Source organism: Loxodonta africana, chromosome 21, assembly GCF_030014295.1.
Source record: "Loxodonta africana isolate mLoxAfr1 chromosome 21, mLoxAfr1.hap2, whole genome shotgun sequence".
Classification (NCBI taxonomy): domain Eukaryota; kingdom Metazoa; phylum Chordata; class Mammalia; order Proboscidea; family Elephantidae; genus Loxodonta; species Loxodonta africana.
In genome coordinates, this window is record NC_087362.1 from 33,347,665 (window position 1) to 33,369,460 (window position 21,796).

The following is a 21,796-nucleotide window of genomic DNA, read 5'->3' on the forward strand; positions in this document are numbered from 1 at the left end:
ACCCACCAGCTCCCCTCCTCCACCCCCCAGAGGTGGCTCAGAGGGCAAGCAGAAAGCAGGGACCCACCCATGTAGCTGACCACGGGGGCTTTACTGGGCTTCTTGGGCCTCACCACCCTCGGTGGGACCCACATGGGTTTTTCTTCAAGAACCGGAACCACCTCCACCTCGTTCATCTCGTCCGTTTCAGGTTTTTGGTCGTAGGTCTCTTCTTAATCATGAAGAGGGAGGGGGGAAAGAAAACCAGGATTTAACAGAAATGCACATAAAAAAAGTTGAAAACTAAACTCGTTTGAGGTTTGGTTTCACAAAGAATCATTTCAGTTGCAAAAAGAAAGCTACGTTTCAGAATAGGCGCTGGCCAGGTGGAATTCTACCAGCCAGGAGGAGCTGGATCCACTCACGGCTCACCTTGTTTGCTTTGGACCTGGGAGGAGCTGGCTTGGCCCAGGGCAAGAAGGTCGGCACCAACACCTGGCTGACTATGCCAGCTTCCTATCCCACTGGCGCCTGCACCACCACCTGCCCCAGGAAGCAGCCTCGCAGAGCTGCCTCATCTCTGTCTCCTGAGGTCCCCCTACCCCAGGTGTTCACTGAGGGGGTCAAGTCTTCCTCCTGCGTGCACCCTTCATGGTGGGGGGCATGAGGACCCGTGCCCATTCCCTGGGGCCCATGAGGGGCACCCTGACACAAGTCCTGCTCCCTCCTCCACCCTGGAGAGCCAGAAGCACATAACGGACTCAGTTCCTTTGTCAGGACTGGAGTTTCACTGCCCAGTAACGTCCGACCCATCACGTAGTACTATCTTAGACCCAACTCCTGGTTTAGAAAAATGTTGGTCATTATGAGCTATCAAGCTACGAAACGATGTGGAAGAAACCTAAATGTATGCCACTAAGTGAAAGAAACCAGTCTGAAAAGGCTACGTACTGCATGATTTCAACCGTACAACATTCTTGAAAAGGCAAAACTATGTTGGTATGTGCGGTCCAGTTGATTTTGACTCACGGTGACCCTATACCATACGGACAGGAAAAAGGTCAGCGGTTGCCAGGAGTTTGGGGGAGGAAGGAGTAATGAATAGGTGGAGCACAGGGCTTTGTTGTTGTTGCGTTAGCTGCTGTCGAGTCAGTTCCAACCCACGGCAACGTTATGTACAACAGAACGAAAAGTTGCCCAGTCCTGCACCATCTTCATGATCATTGGTATGGGGTATTTTACAGAAATTATTTTGTAGGACACTGTACTGGTAGATACATGACACTGTGCATTGTCAAAACCCACAGGACTGGACAACGCAAAGAGTGAGCCTGATGTGAACTGTGGACTTTGACCAGAAACGATACATCAATATTGGTTCAACCACAGTAACGAATGAATCACATCAATGCAAGATGCTAATAGTAGGAGAAACTGTGTGCCGGGGGGAGAGGGGGCCCATGGGGGCTCTTACTTTGTGGACAATATTTCTGTACACCTAAAACTGCTCTAAAAAACCATGGCTATTTAAAAAGGTAAAAAGAAACAGGTGAAGCTAATTTTAAGAAGTAAAAAAAAATTCACCAAGTCCTAATTTATTTTCCCCACCCAAGAACCACGGCCCCCATGTTTTAAAATATTTTCATTAGCCAAACAGACTGCACCTATTAAGCACTAGTTCATTTACCTTCCAGCTTTCCTCATGAAAGGCAGCCGGTGAGAGTGCACCGGGGTCTACCATCAGACCACCAGGGTGCCAAACTGTAAGTTCCAGCCAAAGCAGAGAAAACTGCTATTTCTCTGTGTTCCAATGGCCTCACCAAAGATGAACCTACGCACATCTCTGCTGGGCCCCCCTTCCACCTTACCACCTGCACCCCCTGCCCCTGCAGATGTCCGCAGGCCAAGCTTGGAAGCCCTGCCTTGGGGGTGCCTCAATGAAAACAGATGGGAGACGTGTTTGGGGGTGTGATTTCCACAAGGAGCAATACAGCGCCTCACAGGCCTCCCTGTGTTACTGCATTAAAATCCACTTCCGTCAAGTGTCATTGATCACCATGTCTTATTTCCACTTCTGAAGAGCAATGACTTCTCCTCTAAGGGGCAGACCAAGTACTTTTTCATGTCTATTCAAAACCAGACAACCAAACAGGGGCAGATGAGGGATTCTGGATTTGCTTTTCAAGGTGGAGATACTTTGCATCTGTTTCCCAGCCAGATTCATCTCCTGTGATGGGTTGAACCGTGTACCCCAAACAGAGATACTGGAGTCCTACCTGTGAAGGTGACCTTGTTTGGAAATAGGGTCTTTGAAGATGTTGTCAATTAGGCTAACATGAGGTCTTACTAGAGTGGACTAGACCCTAACGCAGCCTGAATGGCATCAGAGAAACAAGTAGAGGAAGGACAGCCAGGTGAAGGTACATCTACGTGACTGGGGCTACTCAAAGCTCAGAGAGATGAGGAAGGATCCTCCCCTATAGCCTTTGCAGAGAGCATGGCCCTGCTGACACACTGATTTGGACTGCCAGCCCCCGAACTGTGAGACAATAGGTTGCAGTAATTTGTTACAGTAGCCACAGGAAGCTCAGCCACTAGCGCACAGCCACTCTCCAGGCTGACTCTGGCCCGATCAGACCATGAGGAGACAGCATAGGCTCCAAGTGGAGGGTGAGAGACAGCGCCGAGTCCCCGTTCCATTCCTGCATGTGTACCTGTATCATCACGCACAGAACCCCAGGAGCATGCTCACAGTCATGGTTTCACCAACACCTACCTCCCCCAAACCAAACCCATTGCTGTCAAGCTGATTCTGACTCACAGCAACCCTACAGACAGAGTAGAACTGCACCACAAGGTTTCCTAGGCTGTCATCTTTAGGGAAGCAGGCTGCCATGTCTTTCTCCCTTGGAGCAGCTGGTGGATTTGAACTGCCAACCTTTTGGTTAGCAGCCGAGCACTTAACCACTGCACCGCCAGGGCTCGTCTCTGCCTCTCCAACCACCCATCAACTCCATGAGGCCAGGAGCCAGGCCCACTTCCCACCCCATTATACACCCAGCACTCAGCACGTAGTAGCTGCTCAACAAAATTCACTGAATGGCTGAATAAGCAAAACCCTCCAAAGAGTTCTGTTACCTAAAGAAAACATACATACCCAGCAACAAAGTTGAAAGACATTCAAGAGGGGAACTCTGAAAGCGCCATTTACAGCCAAAAGCTATAGGTGAAACCTTTAGAAGACGCTGGGCTTACAGACACTGCTTAGCACCCACTGCCTGTCTCTCATCCGCTCTGCTCTTGAACGTGGCTATCCAGGTTTGCTCGTCACTGACAGGGGAGCTGTCTCTGGAAGAAGCTGGGTTTCTTCCATTGCCCTTTATGATTTTTATACCTCATAATTGCGGCTTTATTTAGCCTAACACAGTTTGGTAAAGTGGTCTAAAACACTTAAGGGCTCACTATTTAGGAGATGGGCAGACAGTGCCCGTCTGGAGCCACACACATGGAAAGCGGAATGCTGACCCCGTGGACAGGCTGTGTTTGACTGTGTCTGAGTTAAGAACTCTTGTGTGGGTCAGTGTGGCCTGGGGAAATTCTGTGCCCGAGTTCATTCCCAGGTTACTCCGTCTGCACCGTCTAGCTCTGGATGAGCGGTCTCAGGGTGCGTGGCATTGTTTACACCCTGCCTGTGAATTCCACCACCCATCTGTCAGTTTATTGTACTGTGGTGGCTTGCATGTTGCTGTGATACTGGAAGCTGTGCTACTAGTATTTCAAATGCCAGCAGGGTCACCATGTTGGACAGGTTTCAGCAGAGCTTCTGGACTAAGACAGACAAGGAAGAAAGGCCTGGCCATCTACTTCCAAAAATTAGCCAATAAGAACCCTACTGACTACAACAGAATACTGTCTGATATAGTGCTGGGAGATGAGCACCTTAGGCTGAAAGGCACTCAAAATATACGGTGGCTACAACAATGGACTCAAGCATACCAATGATCACAAAGATAGCACGACATTTTGTTCTGTTGTATGTAAGGTCGCCATGAGTTGGAGCTGACATAATGCATCTAACAACACCAATGGATCCCCACCTGATGCTATAAATGGTGACAAAGCTCATAGCCACCGTTTACTGAGCACAGACTAAACAATCATGTGCCAGCTCAGTGCTTCCCCAGTACTCTCTCACGTAACCCTCTCGACATTCTAGGAGGCATGATTGGCCCCATTTCACAGATGGAGAAACGAAGACTCGAGAGGCTAAGCGACTTGCCCAAACTCTACAGCTGGGAAGCCCATGCCCTTTATTGCCACACAGGGAAGGGCTAGAGGGAAATAAACGTCTCTACTCTACCGCTATCCCCGCTCCATCTCTATTAGAGGTCATAGCCTCACCAGGCACCCTCAATAAATGGTATTAAGTAGTTTATGCAGATAAGCTGCTTTTGAGGAGACGTTCTGCATGGTTAGCTAAGAAAAATAGGAAGTTGGCCAAGTGAAGTTGGATATTTTCCACCAAAAATAAAGAAGTTAGTGCATGAGGCTTCATTGGGTGGGTACACTGGCAGCTGAGGCACCTCCGTGTGGATGGATGCTTTGCAGAGGGCCCTCTGCAGATATTGGAGTGTATTTATTCAGAGAGCGGGCACAGCACACTGGATGGAAGCCCAGAGGCCTTGGAGTGGACTGGGGTGATCATAGCTCAAGGGCAGTGGTGGGCGCAGTAAGACACAAGGCAGGTGCTCTGTGTGTAAGTCAGGGAAGGCTCTCTGGAGGAAGTGTGACACCTGAGCTGTGCTTCCAAGGAGAAGCCAGCATCTGTCAGGTTCCTGAGATGGATGAGGGCCCTTCAGACTGGGAGGTGGATGGTGCTCCCCAACAGGTGAGGGGATCCCCCTTGCAGGGTGGTAAGTGAAGCAGTATCCCCTACTTCTGGCTTCTGCCAGGAGCTAATGAGCCACATGCAGAGAGCTCTGTGTGGGGCTCTGTACCCTCCCATCATGCCTTCCACGGTGAGGACTATTGTGATCACTGCTACAGATGGGGAAACTGAGACTCAGGGAGGGCAGGGAGTGTGTACGAGTACACACAGTAGTAAGCAGCAGAGACAACCCCTCTGTCTGCTCTGAGCCCTCGACCTCAATTAGGACGTCTGGCTGGTGCACCCTGGAGCGTCCGCCTGAATGAGGAGCTTACATGCTTTAAACGCTGCCTTGTGATGTGATTAGGTTTGAACAGAGCCCTGGGACACCTCAGGAGAGGCCCCAAAGGGCATCATCCCTTACCCATTTCTGGGTCAGCACCCAGGATCTGACCCCTTAGAGTGGCCCCATAGGGGTTACGAGGACCTGCCTGAGTAAGAATATGGGGAAAGGCCCTGACACACATCTAAGGCCAACCTCAGCTTGCATTCTTCTCTTTAGCCCCCCACCAACCCCAGGTAGACATTGTGACCCCCACTTTCAGATGGGAAGACTGAGGCTTGGAGAGATGAAGTGACTTGCCCAGGGTCCCACCGCTGGAATGTGTCAGTTAAAATTCTTAAAGCCATTGGACGAGGCTCTAACCCCATGTTTGTCCCTCGAATCTAGGAATCAGAGGGGGACATCTAGGAAGATTCCATCAAAGACTGTGTGTGAAGCCCTGTCTCAAAGATAAGGAAGAGGTGTTGCCAGACAGAAAGTGAGCGAGTAGAGGAGATCCCACTTAACAGGACACCCAGACCACATGGCAGGTGCCTTCAGGAGGGCCCAGAGGTGGGGTCTGCGCAAAGAAACCTGCACATCTCTGCAGGGCTTGCTGTTTTCCACTCTCATAACCACGAGGCCCCACACCGTCAGCCTTTGCACATGCTGTTGCTTCTGCTGGAAATGCCTTTCCCTGCTCTCAGTACTTGGCTGCTTCTTCCTTCTCCTCCGATCTCAGAAATTTTGACTCTATTATTAAATTTTCTCATTTTATGTGACATCACTATACAACTCAGAGACTGGAGGGAAACTCCACTGCAATCCCTTTCGAAGCCATTCCCTACCTCTGTAGCACAGGTTGTCCTTGCAGCCTCCTCCGTAGCTGGGGGGGCACTCTGAGCAGGGCCGGCCGTTTTTGTAGGGGGCTTCTCCAATCCAGTTGCCCCTAGAGACAGACCAAAGACAAGGTCAGGTGTGGCCTGCTCCTTGTTGCCCAGCCCAGACCTCTTCCCGGCCCATTCCCGGTCAGGGAGCAAGAAGGTGTGGGCCGTATAAGGGGTAGGGCAGCTGTCCAGGCCCGCTGTGTGCAGTGTCCGGAGAATTCTAGTAGATTCTAGTAAACCACGGGCGCCTCCACCCGGCACTTCTGCCCTGTGTTAGCGTGTGCACCACTAGCCCCACATTGACCAGTGGTGCTCCCCACCCACAGCTCTTAATACAGCCAGCCCCCTCCCCCCGAGCCCCAGCGCCTTTGTGCTGAAGCAGACAGGACCCCTCATTTGAGCCATTTCTCCAATGAGTGGACTTGGCACGCTGAGGGGCGTCCAGACGGCAGCCAGGAACAATGAGAGCTGGGGCATTTCCTGCACTGCTCACCACTCACCAGGTCCATGCAATCCCCCTTTCATGCTGGGGTGGTGGGAAGTGCTGGGATTCCCTCCTTTGGCAGGGGAGGACACTGAGGCACAGACAGGGTAAGTGACTTGTCCAAGCCACACAAACTGTCCATGGAGAGGCTGGGATTCAAACCCAGGTCACGGGGCTTGGAGCCTGGGACCACTCTGTTCTAGAAGCAGGAGCCAAGGTCACTGAGCCTGGCGTGGCAGTGCCACCCCCTCCTTTCTGGAGTTTTCAGGGCAGGGAAACCCAGAGGATATGCCTTGGATTTCTCCTGGGGCCCAGCAGCTGGCCTGGTGGGATTCCCACCCCCCTTCCGCAGCACCTGAGCCTTCAGAAGCTGGGTGCCTGAGCGACTAGGACCAGTCTCTGATTCATTCTAGAAATTCCCTTCACAGATCTCCACCCGACCCTCTGTTCATTCAATAAAGAGGTGCTGGGCGCCTCTGCCAGGCAGGGCCAGAGCCCCCTCATAGCTGTGCTGCAAAGGGCCGACCCCCAGCCCTGCTGGCAATGTGACCATGGATACATCCCACCACCCTGAGCCCTGTGTCCTCCCCAATACGGGGGCAGTGACAGTGCCTGCCTTGCAGGGCTGCTGTGAGGACTGAGTGGGCAACCATGTGGAAGTCCCTAGCCCAGGGTCTGGCACATAGTAAAGGCTAGATGGTGTTTTATAAATAAACAAACTTGTCCGGTGACCTTCTCGGGAGCTTTCCGGGGAGGGCCGAGAGGCAGGGGAGGGCCTGCCTGCACCGGCTGGAGAGAAACCACAAAGACGTGCTCTCTGTATGTGGGCCCAGGATGTACTCCAGTTGGAAGCGGTGGAGCGACATCACCCAGGGCTGTGTGGGTGTCAGGCCTGAGGGGGGCATGCAGTCTGAGCTGAGCTGGGGAAGGGGAAGAGCCCTTTCCTCTCTCGCCCCCACCCCCGGGGCCCCTTAAACTATGCACACCACTTCTTCAAGCCCAGCGTATGGACTCTTCCACATTGTGGATGGCAAAATAATAGTGTTCAACAACATGCTACACAACACAACCCACCCTGGCCAACAACCTCCATTGGCTGCTGGGATTCCTGGGGGCCTCTGCACGATTCCCCATTGGGAAAGTCATGGGTGAGGGGGACCCAGAGCTTGGAAGGTGTCTTCAGGTGATTTTTGGCCCCAAAATGTATTTGTGCCTCTTCCCAAGTCCAAATCTCTCTAATATCTAAAACCCTAACCAGTTACCATCAAGTCAACCCTAACTGATGGCAACCCCAGGTGTGCAGAGTAGAACTGTTCCACAGGGTTTTCAAGGCTGTGACCTTTCGGAAGTAGATTGCCAGGCCTGTCTTCTGAGGTGCCTCTGGTTTGGTCTGAACCATCAAGCTGTCAGTTAGTAGCTGCACTCTTCACTGTTTGCCCTATTCAGGGACTCCTCCCTCATCTCCAGGGTTCCTTAGTTCCTCAGCGACAAACCACACCTCCGACCCCCTGGGACTATAATCCTCGTAGTTGGCACTTGTTGAGTGCTGGCTGTGTGCTGGGCCTTGTGCCAACGTCCTCTAGATGGATGACCTCTTGATCTTCCAACAGCCCCTGGAAGTCAGTGCTATCTATCACTGTGCCCCCTCAATGCAGTCACCAGGTGTGAGAGCACCTCCACCAAAAGGAGGGCACCCATTCCTGAGTCCACCCTCAGCCACTAGCCCACGCCAGGATGGCGTCCTGTACAGCCCAGGGGCCCAAAATCTTTCTCTTTAAGTACTACGAGTATCTGTGGACACCGTGGAATGTGGCACAGAAATAAAGGAAGCAGCACCGCCACACACAGCAACATAGGAGTGAATCTCACAGACACGATGTTGGGGGAAAGAGGATGGGCACAAAAGGGCGTATTCTGTGGCCCTGTTACACCCAAGTTCAAACCAGGCAAACTGACGGATGGGGAGGGACAGTGGGACATTGGTCGCTTTGGGGGGTACAAGGGAGCCTTCTGGGGTGCTGGAAATATTCTCTATCTTGGTCCAGGAGGTAGTTATACAGGTATATACACATACACATGTGAAAATTTTTGAGCTGTACTTTCAAAAGTAATCTATTTTACTTATGTAAATTATTTCTTTCTGAGAAAAAGGATTGGGGCTAAAGAAAGGAAAATTTTTATTTCTGATGCGAGGAATTTCCCGTGTATATTCTAATAACCAACCAAGCAAAAAAAAAAAAAAAGAGTCAAATCGAATCATTCCTCATTCAGCCTGCCGCTCTGCCAGGAACTCCACCATCACTGGCCAGTTTAGTGCTCTTCCGTGGGGTCCGGGTTTGGTCCCTCCCCAGCAATGACATAATCCGCATGCTTATCTGTGCCACAGACAAGCCAGCGAGTCCCCCTTCATCCCTCCTTCTCATCATCACTTCTGACCCACACCACGTAAGTGAGGTCATTGCCATTCCATCCTGCCCCTGAGCAAATACGCTGGAGGGCCCATTGTGTACAAGCCACAGTGTAGGGTGGTGGCTGGCCCAGCAGCCGGTTCTGCAAACCACAGGCTGAAAAGTGGGTCAGCAGTCCTGTGAGAATATTTGCCTGAAGTGCAATCGAGGTGAGCGAGTGAAGCAATGAATGACATAGCAATAATACAAGGATGATGTAAGGAGGAAGGGCTATGATATGTGGTCCCTGCTATGAAGGGAAATATAGAGACGCAAGAACAAAGTCTAGCATGAATACTTGTTATCTAAGATGCTATCTGCTGAGTGTTTTCAGAGGAAAAAAAAAGAACAAAAAACAAGTGCTAGGTAGACCCATTGGTTGCCCAGCCAACAGCTGGTACTGCTTCTGATTTTGTTCAGGTAGCCCCAGAGAATGACTTGTGAATTCAATTGAGGCAATCTCCCTTTGTACATGGTTGGTCTAGTTCTGGCCAAGGACATAAGGGGAAAGTGTGCTGGGGGTGAGAAAGGCCTAAGGAGAGAGTCTCCTTTTTACCATTCTCTTTATCTTTCTGCTTGGGAGGATATGATGTCTGGAGCTCTGCAGCCATCTTGGGTCCATGAGGAGAGGACTGTACAGTATGCAGGAAGATGGAGAGAGCCTGAGCCTTTGTTGACACTGCCAAACTATTAAGCTAACCCGAGAGTACCAACCTGTAGACTCCTTTTTATGTGAGATAATGCAGAGGCTTCACTGTTTAAGTCAGTTTTAGTTGGGCACTCGGTGGTAGGCAAAAGCATCCCAACTCATACACCCATCTAAACTTGTTCTTACTTTGGAGAGTAGTTGCAGACGAGGTAGACTGCGTTCTCCCACATGTCTCCCCAGACATTCATTCTCCGGCAGGTGTGCACGGCACAGCCAACCTTGTTGGTAGTGGCCCAGACTATCTGAAAAGACAACACCATGTGTCAGAGCTGAGGGGCAAGACATGCCAGGGTAGCGTAATGTGGCCTCTTTCTATAAGACGCTAGCACTTAAGGAGTATGCCCTTGCACAGGTCGAACAGGGTGCCCCTGCTTGTCTTCTCTGCCACATCGTCCACCACTTGCCACTGCCGTGAGTTCCACCATTACCAGCCCATTCTGTTGAGATTAAAACCACTTCTTCTTTCAGAGTTGCTTCTGATTACGTGCACATGTCCTAGGGGGCATCACCCTTGGACCAGGAACCAAGAGAGCTCTTTCCAGACCTGGTTTCATGGCTAACTCCCTGTGTTACGTGGGACAAGTCCCTTCCCCCTCTGAGCTGAAAAATGGGGAGGTTGTACTTTTAAAATCTCTGAGGACTCTCCCAACTCCAAAGACTCTGTGATACTAACAATATCAACTTGTGCCGTGTCACCTTCTTTATGAACAAACAGGTAACCATGCTGGGAAAGAGATCCAGGGGTCGAAAAGTGGTGTCACTACTAAAAGCACCATCAGACATACCTGGGCTGGAATCCCAGTCCGCCTCTTTTGTTCATGACTACACACCTCAGGACCTCGGTCCCCTTATCCCTAAAGTGGAGGATAACGGTGCTGTCTTAAAGGGCGGTCGTAAATGGAATTTGCTAAGACCATGACTGTGACACCTTGACACGCTGCTTGGCGCACAGTAGGCACTTTCTAAGCAGCTCTGATACGAGGGGACAAAGAGGAGGCAAAGACAGCAGAGGGGAAGGGCTGTGCCTCCAGTAGCACCAACTGCAAGAAAACAAATTATGGAAACAGAAGCCCAGGGTTCCACGGATTCAGCAATGATCCCACAGGGGAGGCAAATGACTGAGTTTGAGGCAACAGGAAAGGTGTCAGCCCATCTCCCGAGCGTTACCTGTGTGTAGTGGGTGCACATGGTCCCAGAACACCTCTCAGGACACCAGGGATTGCACTCGTGGGGGTAGGGGTAAGTGTAGTCCTTCACCTCGTCATACCAGGACTGCACGTGGAACCCTGGAGAGCGGTACCTGTGGGGTGGAACCAGAATCAGCCTGCTGTGTGCTGGCTGCTGCACGTACCAGGACAGGCTGCTGCTTGGAGCATCACCACCTGGGGAGTAACCCCGGATTCTGCCTGGCACCCATTCAGGAATAGCAAGGACGTCATGCAGCACCTGTTGAGTCATTCTGCGTCCACAGTGTCTCAGCGGCCCACACGTCACCTGTGTACAGGAAACTCACCCGGCCCCAGTATTTTTTTGTTTTAATAATTCTTTCTTTTCATGTACCTTTGGAAAATTACATGCAGCCCATTAACTCCATGTATCAGAGATATTATTGGGTCAGGACAAAACTTGATCTAAGATGGGAGTGCTTTTAAAGTTGACTTAAGGGGAACTGCTAAGTGAATAACTGAACAGGTGACACTGAGCATGTCAGGGAGAGTCTGAAAATTGCCTTCTGTGGAGGGCAAGGCAGAAGGGTCTCTGCCCTCCCCCTCCCAAAGAGGGGTGCAGCCTCACATTTCTGCATGGTGATAACTGATTTTGTTCCCAGGGTGCTCAGGGCACCAAGGACCCAGCTGCCAAGCAGGAAACTCATTCAAGGCGCAGAAACTTCCAAGTATGCCCAACTCTGCACCCAGGTGGGCAAGCACTTTTTTACAAGCTTCCTATTAGGTAATCTTTAAATTTGAACCAAAACTATCCTGTGACGCCATCTTTAAACAAGAGTTTGGCCAAAATAAGAATGTTTGCCTCAACCACAGCACTCTTGTAAACAATTATCTATAGTGTGTAAACCGGCGAGAGTTCATCGAAAGCACAGATGAGGGTCAACAATTACTCTAAAGCAAAGATAAGAAGACAAGGGGGCAGAGAAACTAGAGCACTGGAAATGGAATAACCAGAATGCAATTAAAGAGAATGCTGACACATTATGAAAAATATAACTAATGTCATTGAACAATTTATGTAAAAATTATCACATGGGAACCTAATTTTTTGCTGTGTAAACTTTCACAAAACACAGTATTATTAAAAAATAGTAATAATAAAGCACAGATGAGAACTTTAAGGGGCAGAGGGACTAAATGAATGGTGATGAAACCACGTGGGTAGAGAAAGAATGATGACACGATGTGAAGTATGTAACCAGCGTCATTGAACTGTTCATGTACAAACTGTGAACGGATGGATGTTTGGTTGTGCATATTGCCACAAAAATAAATAAAATGTTTTGTGTTTAAAAAAAAAAAAAAAAACTTCCTATTAGGATTTTATCCTCTGGAGCCCTCCGTCAGCCCCCGAGTGAGGAGGCCTGGGCAGCTGTGTAGGAAACTCCTCAGGGCAGGCCCCAGCACATTCTTCTCCCTCCCTTAGTGAGGTCATCGCTTAGCAGTTACCGCCACCTTGCTCTGGCCCCTTTGGCTCCCTTGGCACCATTTGTAGTTGTTTCTTTTGACAGGAAAGAAAATAAACCGGATGCAAACCCAGGGTTGTGCTGCTGGAGCCAGCAAGTGCAAACAAAGCGGCTTCAGTAAAGACAGAACAGGTGACAGGGGGAGGGACCACGTTGAAGGGAGATGTGGCCAGCGAGGCAGTTAGAGGTCTTGTAACAATTACTGTTTGGACCCAGGGCGGACAGTGGTGGTCAGTGACATGTTCCGGGGAGCACCATCTCTTACTGGGGCCAGCACGGGGAAGGAAATGCACATAGCTTGGAGCTGCGATGCAAAAAAACTCACCACCAAGTCCACTTCCCTTTAGGTGACAGGAAAGACAACACACAATACAGGTGAGGTCAGCACAACTGGACTAAACCAAAAGCAAAGAAATTTCCTGAATAAACTGAATGCTTTGAAGGTCAGCGTAGCAGGGGCGGGAGTTTGGGGACCATGGTTTCAGCAGACTTCTAAGTCAATTGGCATAATAAAATCTATTAAGAAAACATTCTGCATCCCATTGTGGAGAGTGGCGTCTGGGGTCTTAAACGCTAGCAAGCGGCCATCTAAGATGCATCAATGAGTCTCAACCCACGTGGAGCAAAGGAGAATGAAGAACACCAAGGACACAAGGTAATTACGAGCCCAAGAGACAGGAAGGGCCACATAAACCAGAGACTACATGAGCCTGAGACCAGAAAAGCTAGATGGTGCCTGGGTACAACCAATGACCGCCCTAACAGGGAACACAACAGAGAACCCCCGAGGGAGCAGGAGAGCTGTGGGATGCAGACCCCAAATTCTCGTAAAAGGACCAGACTTAATGGTCTGACTGAGACTAGAAGGACCCCGGCAGTCATGGCCCCCAGACCTTCTGTTGGCCCAGGACAGGAACCATTCCTGAAGCCAACTCTTCAGACAGGGATTGGACTGGACAATGGGTTGGAGAGGGATGCTGGTGAGGAGTGAGCTTCTTGGATCAGGTGGACACTTGAGACTATGTTGGCATCTCCTCCCTGGAGGGGAGATGAGAGGGTGGAGGGGGTTAGAAGCTGGTGAAATGGACACGAGAAGAGAGAGTGGAGGGAGGGAGGGGGCTGTCTCATTAGGAGGAGAGCAATTGGGACTATGTAGCAAAGTGTATATAAGTTTTTGTGTGAGAAACTGACTTGATTTGTAAACTTTCACTTAATGCACAATAAAAATTAAAAAAAAAAAAATTTTTTTAAGTCCATTTCCCATGGACTCGAGGTCAAGTATTTACCCAGTGCTGGTGCAGTTATGGGGCTCTGGGCACTCAGATGCCACGGGAGCCAGGCAAAATGTGGAGCTTATTGGGAATGCAAGTTCATACACATCAAACCGGCCCCGTGTGTCAGAGGAGAACTACGCTGTGTAGAGTTTTCAATGGGTGATTTTTCAGAAGTAGATCACCAGGCCCTTCTTCTGAGGAAACTCTGGGTGGACTTGAGCCTCCACCCTTTCAGTCAGCAGCTGAACATGCTAACCTTTTGCACCACCCAGGGGTTCCAATAGACATCAAGAGGAAGAAAAATCTTGTACTCTCCAGCCCATTCATTTTACTCCTCAGAAATTATCCTGATGAAATAATTCAAATGAGAAAAAATAAACAAAAGCTACAAGTGTGGAATGGCTAGATTTTGGCAGCCTTTATAAAATGATAATCATGACAACTATGTAACAGAAAAATTGTTTGATATTGTTGTATGAGAAGAAAAAAAAGAATTCGAAGCCGCCAGGCTACACTATAGCTATGTAAAAATATGTTGGTGTACAGCCAAATGCTACAAAGAAACCCAGAAAAAGAACTGAAGCTGGATAGTGGAATTATGGCTTTTTTTGTTTTCCTTTAGACATTCTCTTTTAATGTTATAGCAAGACTGTTTTTATAACAAGCAAAATTCACTGGAGAAAAAACATCACGTTGATTCGTTTCCATGAAGTCGTGTCACTTAGATCCATCATAACCGCTGCCCTGGTTTTGTCCTAGATGGCACAACGGTTAAGTGCTCAGCCGTTAACTAAAAGATTGGCAGTTTGAATTCACTCAGAGGTGCCGTGGGAGAAAGGCCTGGTGATCTGCTTCCATAAAGTTTACAGCCTGGGAAGCCCTGTGGGGCAGTTCTACTCTGTCCCATGGGTTCACTATAAGTTATAATGTACTCAACGGCACCCGACAACAACAAAGGAAAGTGTAGCTGTTTGTAGCCAAGTGACACTACAGAGCTCCAAAGGCTAGGAGATATCTGGGTTTGAGGTCAAAGCAAGCTCCAACCTAGATCTTGAAAGTATAATGGAAATCCAGTCCAGCTTTTCGTGGCCGGGGGCAGAACAGTGAAAGAGCCGCGCTCCTGTGAGGTTGAGTCAGAGGACTCAGGGAAGCTGGTTCTCAGCAGCGCACTGATCAGTGGGTCTTAACTGGCCATTACGTTGTTCTCCTGGCTGTGGTCCAGAGATTTTCCTCTGAGTCCTCAAATGAAAGCAACCCCAGCCCCTGGTACATCCAAAAGTCTGAACCAGTTGCCATCAAGTTGACCCCAACTCATGGCAACCTCTTGTGTGTCAGCATAGAACTATGTAGGATTTCCAGTGGCTGATTTTTCAGAAGTAGCTCACCAGGTGTTTCCTCCGTAGTACCTCTGGGTGAACTCGAACCTCCAGTCTTTCAGTTGGCAGCTGAGTGTATTAACCATTTGTCCCACCCAGGGACTCTGTCCAGAAGACTAGTCCAGGTTTACATTGGGAAGACTCAGTGGCAACATTTAACTGATAATGATAAAGTGCGGCAAGGGGGCCACCACTCCAGGAAGGCTCGGAGGCTCAGAGGAGTTAGCAAGACCCCATCTGGCTGGGTGAGATGGCAAGGTGAGTGGAACCAGACATGCAGGGGGTAGAGAAGCCAATAATGACCTACAGCTAGAAGAGCAAATGTTCTCATTTTCCCAGCTGACCCAACCATGTTCTTCCTGGCAGCAGCCACTGCGGCTCAAGAACTCTCTACAGGAGACGGAATGGAAAACCCAAGCTCTATAAGCCCCTGGCCCAGTAATCAGTTCCTGGAGTCAGGTTCCAGGTTTAAATCCCAGTTCTGCCGGTGACTCATATGTGTTCCTGGGCCAGTCCTTCAAAATCTCTGAGCCTCAGTTTCCCCACATGTCAATGGAGTGTGTGGTGCTATGGGCTGAATGGGGTCCCCCAAAATGATATGTTGAAGTCTGAGCCCATGAACCTGTGAATGTGACCTTGTTTGGGGGAGATGGGGTTTTTCTTTGGTTATCAGTTGGGTCAAAGGAGATCATACTCAGGTAGCGTGAGTCCGATTCCTTCTAAGTGGTATCTTATTAAAAGGGAAGACACACAGTGAGGGTCTGTCTACAACCCAAGGAACAACAAGAATAAACACCTGAAGCTACAGAAGCTGAATGGGACAAGGAAGGACCTTCCCCAAGAGCCAACAGAGAAGCGTGGTACTGCTGACACCCTGCATTTGGACTTCTGGCCTCCAGCTATGATGCAATAAATTCTTTTCTTAGAAGTGACCCACTAGCAGTATTTTGTCATGGCAGCCCCAGGTGACTGAGACAGGTAGCGTCCCTCTTAGCAGGTGATCGTAGGTGCTAACACAATAGCAGGCGGGCATCACCAAGCCAGGCACACAGCAGATGCTTGGTTGGGGGACCTCGGCAGCAGGAGGGGACACCTGCAGCTCTTACCTGCCCCAGTGGACAGCCAGGTTCTGACCGATGGACACCAGCAGACTGGTGGGCCCGTGCTCCCAGATGCAACCCTGGGCCCAGGCAGCCGCTGACTTCTCCAGCTCCTCATCCCAGGTCTGCAGGGGATGGAGAAAGTACCAGGTCAGGAGCAGGGATGGAGAGGCAGAAGAACCAAAACACAGCAACACCCCCTAGCCTGGGCCCCAGATGAACTTGTAGGTGGGTATTCAGCTTCGGCAACCACAGATGCCATGCACCCCATGGTTGAGTTCCTAAATTAGCAAGTGGTAAGTGACCAGGTTGGCAAAGGACTCCGAGGCGCCTGGTCGGCAACAGAACACCGACACAAGAATCCTCAGGGCTGCTGGCATTCTCCTTCCCTGCACTGCAGGAGTGGCATCGATAGCTAGGACTTCCAGCACTGCCGCATCTCACACCTCCCACCCTCCTCTCATCCTGAGAGCCCACGTGACTTGGTGCACAGAGATTAGCTCCTTTTGCCCATCACTGCAACACCAGCACCATGCCCTGCTCATGGTGAAAAAAAAAACAAACAGCTGCGGCGGAGTTAATTCTAACTCATGGTAACCCCATGTGTTTCAGAGTGGAACTATGCTCCACAGCGTTTTCAATGACTGGTTGGCCAAAATAGATCACCAGGCCATTCTTCCAAAGGTGGACTCGAACCACCAACCTTTTGGTTAGAAGCCAAGCGTGTTAACCATTTGCACTACTCATGGACTCCCATTACTCCATGTAGGTGCAAGTAGGGATTCTCAAATGATTAAGGAGATGCCAAGGTCACAAGCTAGATGGAGGCAGAGCTGGGACTGGGCTCTACAAAGTCTGGCCCTTCCCCACACCCTGCTATGCCTGAAGGGCCTGGAGGGAAGAGCGTCAAGACTGTTTTCTTGGGTTGAACTACAAAGACATAACATGAAGGAGCTAGATGGTGAGCTTCACGAGTGTTGTCTTGGCAGAGTGTCAAGAACAGAGACAAGGGAACCTCCCTTGCTACCCGCCCAGACTGGGGACACAGCAACATGGCAGCCAGGGTCTCCCAACCTTCTGTGGCTGAGGCCAGGGCTCACCATGTACTCCATGTTGGAGGCCGCAGGGTACACCTGGCCCCGCAGTTTGTTGTGCAGCCTAAGGATCTCCTCCTTGTCCGCCCTTGGGATGGCCCTCCGGGCCCGGGAGTGAGGCTCGTCCTGCTGGTATTTGCTGAGCAGCCTCTCCAGGTGTGTGGCATTGGGCAGAAAGAAGCCTTGGGCTCCACACAGCAGCAACACCAGCCCGAAGGGGATGATACCATTCAGGACACCACTCATGGCTCCTTGCTGACAGCAGGAACTGGGGTGACAGGGCAGCCTGGGGTTCCTGGGCAGAGCTGGGCTCTTGAGAGCTCTGAAAGGAAGAGGGGGCATTGGAAGAAGGCAAGTGAGTATTAAACAAGCTATAGCGTTGGCTGGAGTAGTGAAAGGAGCAGGCATTTTTCTCCCCACTTTATAGATGTGGAAACTGAGGCTCACAGAAGCTAAGTATCATCCAAGCACAGGCAAGAAGTGGTGCAGCTGGGATTCCAGAGAACAGTTTTCAAAGGCAAGCTGCCCGACTCTAAATAGGACATCCTAGCACAGATTTACCCAGACTCAAGTTCTCTGGTGCCCATATTGTCTAATTTTGAGTCAGCACTTCTACTCATTCATGACTCAGGTGGGACTATGGCATTAATTAAGTTCTGTCTCACGCCCCCAAATGGATTGATGAAGTCACTTCACACCAAGAAGGGTTTGTCATGAACCAACATTCTCAGCAAACTTTCCAGTCTCTGCGAAGTAAGACTCAATTCACCAAAAGTGCTTGACAGGTATCTTTCCCATCATTGTATAAGAGAAGGTTCCTCTTATCCTTGCCCTTCCACCAGCATCTCACAGGTTTGTCATATACCAAAACACAGCTGTGGAGGCACTGGTGGTTCAGTGATAGAATTCCCACTTTCCATGTGGGAGACCTGGGTTTGATTTGCAGCCAACGTACCTCATGCACAGCCACCACCCATCCGTCAGTGGAGGCCTGCATGTTGCTAAGATGCTGAACAGGTTTCAGCGGAGCTTCAGACTAAGACAGACTGGGAAGAAAGGCCTGGCAATCTACTTATGAAAATCAGCCAATGAAAACCCCATGGATCACATAGGTGTGGCCCACAACCCATCACAGGGTTAGTGCAGCACAGGCAGTGTTTCGCTCTGTTGTACATGGGTTCACCACGAGTTGGGGCCAATTCAATGGCACGTACCAACAACACCATTACCCAGAACCCAGATGAGAACCTAGCCGTGTACTCCACAGGGTGACCTTTACTCACTGATTTGATCCTGGGAGAAAGTAACAGTAGAAAGAGGAATGAAACACTAAGAGCTGTCTGCATGCCCCCCTCTTACCTCTGTCCCTGCTGGGCGAACCCACTGACCACCCAAGCCTGTGGCTGTCCCTCAGCCAGCTTCTGTCTGACAACGAGCCCATTACAGACACTGTTGTGTGTGAACCTTCAGTGCTACGTTAGTGACTCACAGGGGTAATAAGCACCAACGCCTGCCTGCCCCACGATGTTGACCTGTGGTTGATCACATCCAGTCAGGTAATAGTTAATCTGCCAGTTTGGCCAAATCACCTTCGGCTGATGAAACCAACAGCAGTGCCATGGGACAGAAAGAAGATGGTGGCCAGACAGAAAGAAGACGGCGGCATGCCTGGACCTTACGGAAGAGTGTTCCAGAGCTCTAACTCTGAGGCCAGGGCTCACCACGTGCTCCACACTGGAGGCTGCAGGGTACACCTGGCCCCGCAGTGTGCTGTGCAGCACGAGGATCCCCTCCTTGTCCGCCCTGGAGATGGCCAGGGGCCCGTCCTGCTGGTATTTGCTGAGCAGCCTCTCCAGGTGTGTGACACTGGGCAGGAAGACACCTTAGGCTCCAAACACCAGCCTGAGACACGCTGGGGCTTCAGGACAGTGGGACACAGCTCCAAGGTCAGATAAGTGGGGAGGGGCTGCAGACGATCCCCCTGGAGAGATCAGGTGCCCCTGCCTTATTAAAACACTATGCATTCTGCAGTAAAGAAAGCCCCCTCGCTTTTACTGCAGAAGGCTTTCCCCTGCCTTCTAGGTATAGGCCCTTTTACACAAAAAAATGCCTCTTAATAACCTTGCTTCCCTGGCACGCATTTCAGGAGAGGCTGTCTCAGTCACTTATCAACCACCAATTTCCTTAAGGTCAGACTTTACTAGGTGGATCTCTGCTGGGCATTTGTTTCCTCCAGAAACCCCTCCCTGACTACCTACATGGGCCAGTCACTCCAGCTATGTCATTTCCAATCCTCAGGACAAGTCAGCAGGTCAGACTTTATTATCCCCATTTTACAGATGAGGAAGCTGAGGCTTAGAGTGATGTCAAGGTGAACACAAGGTTGCCCTACTAGTAATCGGAGGTGCTGAGACTCGAACCCAGGTCTGACAACTCTGAAGGTCCAGGTTTTACCAGCAAGCTGCCTTGGCTTCTATATCCCTGGAGGCTAACTCTCCTTCCCCCACTGAAAGGCTGACAAACATAATTCTCCTCCTGGCTTGTCATCTGAAAAAAATAAATGTTGTTGGTCCCAAAAGAAGACAAAGAGGCCTTAAATGATGTGTTCATTTAGTCCATCACTACTGCTGACGAAGCATCACTCTTTGTTCCCAAGAGATAATGAGTCACCCAATCACCTTCATTGAGAACCTATTTTGTGCTGGGGAGTCCCTGGGTGCTATAAACGGTTAATGCATTTGGCTGCTAACCAAAAGGTTGGAGGTTCAAGTCTACCCAGTGGTGCCAGGGAAGAAAGGCCTGGCAATCTACTTCTAAAAAATCAGCCATTGAAAACCCTACGGAGCACAGTTCTACTCTGACACACATGAGGTCACCATGAGTCAGAGTTGATTCAACAGCAACTGGAGTGTGTGTGTGCGTGTGTGTGTGTGTGCGTGCGCGCGCGCGCTGGACCCTGGGATAGGGTCTAGGGACTCAAAGCTGAAAAGGACACCGTCCCAGGTCTCTAGGAGATCGCAGTTCAGTGGCGGAGTTGGATGAGAAACCCCACAGCCCCTATACAGAAAGACAAGGCTGACTGGAGACCATGGGGGGCGGGGGGTGGAGGAATGGTAGAATGTCAGCCATGGATCAATGCTGCTTCTCATAGCCTTCTGGAACCCCCAATCCTTTGGGAAAAAAAACCTCCCTGGGTCTTGGCCCACGTTAGAAATAGCCAGGCTTTCACCAGCTGAGTTGGCAAAATGGCAGACAAAGGAGGGTATGTTGGGGCTGAAGGTGGAGCCAGGCAGGGAAGTCCAGATTAACTAATACCTGACTGGACACAGTCAACAATAGGGGAGGCCTGGGAGCTGAGATGGGCATCCCAGGAGGCAGAGGGCAACAAGCAGAGAAGCTGGCACTGGAGGCCGAGGGGTGAGCCAGTAAGCTCTGGGAATACTCCAGTTCCCATCTCTGACCCCCTGGCACTCACCCAGGGTCCTGAGGAAGACTACACTTAAAATAAAAATAGCCTCCACTCAAAGCAGAGAGGCGTAGCTCTCTATAGTGGACCAGACATGCCTGCCTGCGAAGGCAGTCCCCGTGGGTCAGAGCCCCAGGGACTGGGGGAAGGCCTTCTGTGTGCTCACTCACCCACTGGGAATCCAACCAGAACTCCTCAAGGCCCTTGATTTCTGTTCTGGGTTTGTCACACCACCATATATGAGCATTTTCCAGCTGCAGAAGGCCAGACTCAAAGGAGAGATGCCCAAAGATGCTGACGTTCAGCTGAGATTTGAGACAAAGTAAGAATGGGATTGACATCACAGGAGGCCACCCCAGCATCATGATAACACTCAGTGCATTTTACTCTACGCTTATTCCATTTGGTGGCAGGGCCCAACAGAGGCAGGAAACATAAGTTACTCAGATGACTCTACTGGGGCCCAAATAGATTGAAACCTGAGTTTGGGTTAGATCACTGATGGGCAAAATGCAAATGGCCATCAGCTGGAGGGTGAGTAAGTAACTACGGGACAGTATGTGGTAGAATATTATACAGCAGGTGAAAGGGATGAACTAGATATACGTGTCGGCATAAATAAATCTCAAATACAAAGTTGAGCTTAAAAAGCAAATTGTAGAGCATATCCCAATAAGGTTGTCGTTAGGTGCAGCTGGGTCATTTCTGACTCCTAGTGACCCAATGTGACAGGGCAGAACTGTCCCATAGGGTCTTCTAGGCTGCAATCCTTATGGAAGGAGATCACCAGGTCTTTCTCCTATGGAGCTGCTGGATGGATTCAAACCGCCAATCTTTCAATCAGCAGCCAAGCACTTAGCTGTTTGCACCACCAGGGCTCCATACTCCAATAATAGTATTTAAAAAAAAAAAATTTAGGCAAATAAAAAATAAAAAATAAATTTTTTTTTTTATCTACATATAAACCACACTCTGTGTAGTTTATGGATATATATGTATATAGATACACAAACATACGTGTGTATATATATATATATATATATATATATATATATATATATAGGGAAAGTATAAAAACCAGGATGGAATACAAAATTCA

General features: G+C 49.9%; 1 protein-coding gene across 2 annotated transcripts in view; it reads right to left on the reverse strand.

The window, feature by feature from the left end:
• Positions 1-21,796, reverse strand: part of CRISPLD2 (cysteine rich secretory protein LCCL domain containing 2) — a 71,441-nt gene that overhangs the window by 35,505 nt on the left and 14,140 nt on the right. Inside the window, exons 2-7 of one of the 2 annotated variants that reach the window (XM_010597822.3) lie at positions 17,238-17,553; positions 16,144-16,262; positions 10,863-10,995; positions 9,822-9,937; positions 6,017-6,117; positions 68-208 (exon numbers count right to left, since the gene is read on the reverse strand). In XM_010597822.3, coding sequence (XP_010596124.1) covers positions 68-208; positions 6,017-6,117; positions 9,822-9,937; positions 10,863-10,995; positions 16,144-16,262; positions 17,238-17,477 — 850 coding nt within the window. In that variant the 5' untranslated portion in view covers positions 17,478-17,553. Of the gene's footprint in view, positions 1-67; positions 212-6,016; positions 6,118-9,821; positions 9,938-10,862; positions 10,996-16,143; positions 16,263-17,237; positions 17,554-21,796 lie in introns of both variants that reach the window. The other variant, XM_010597820.3, reaches the window with a different exon arrangement.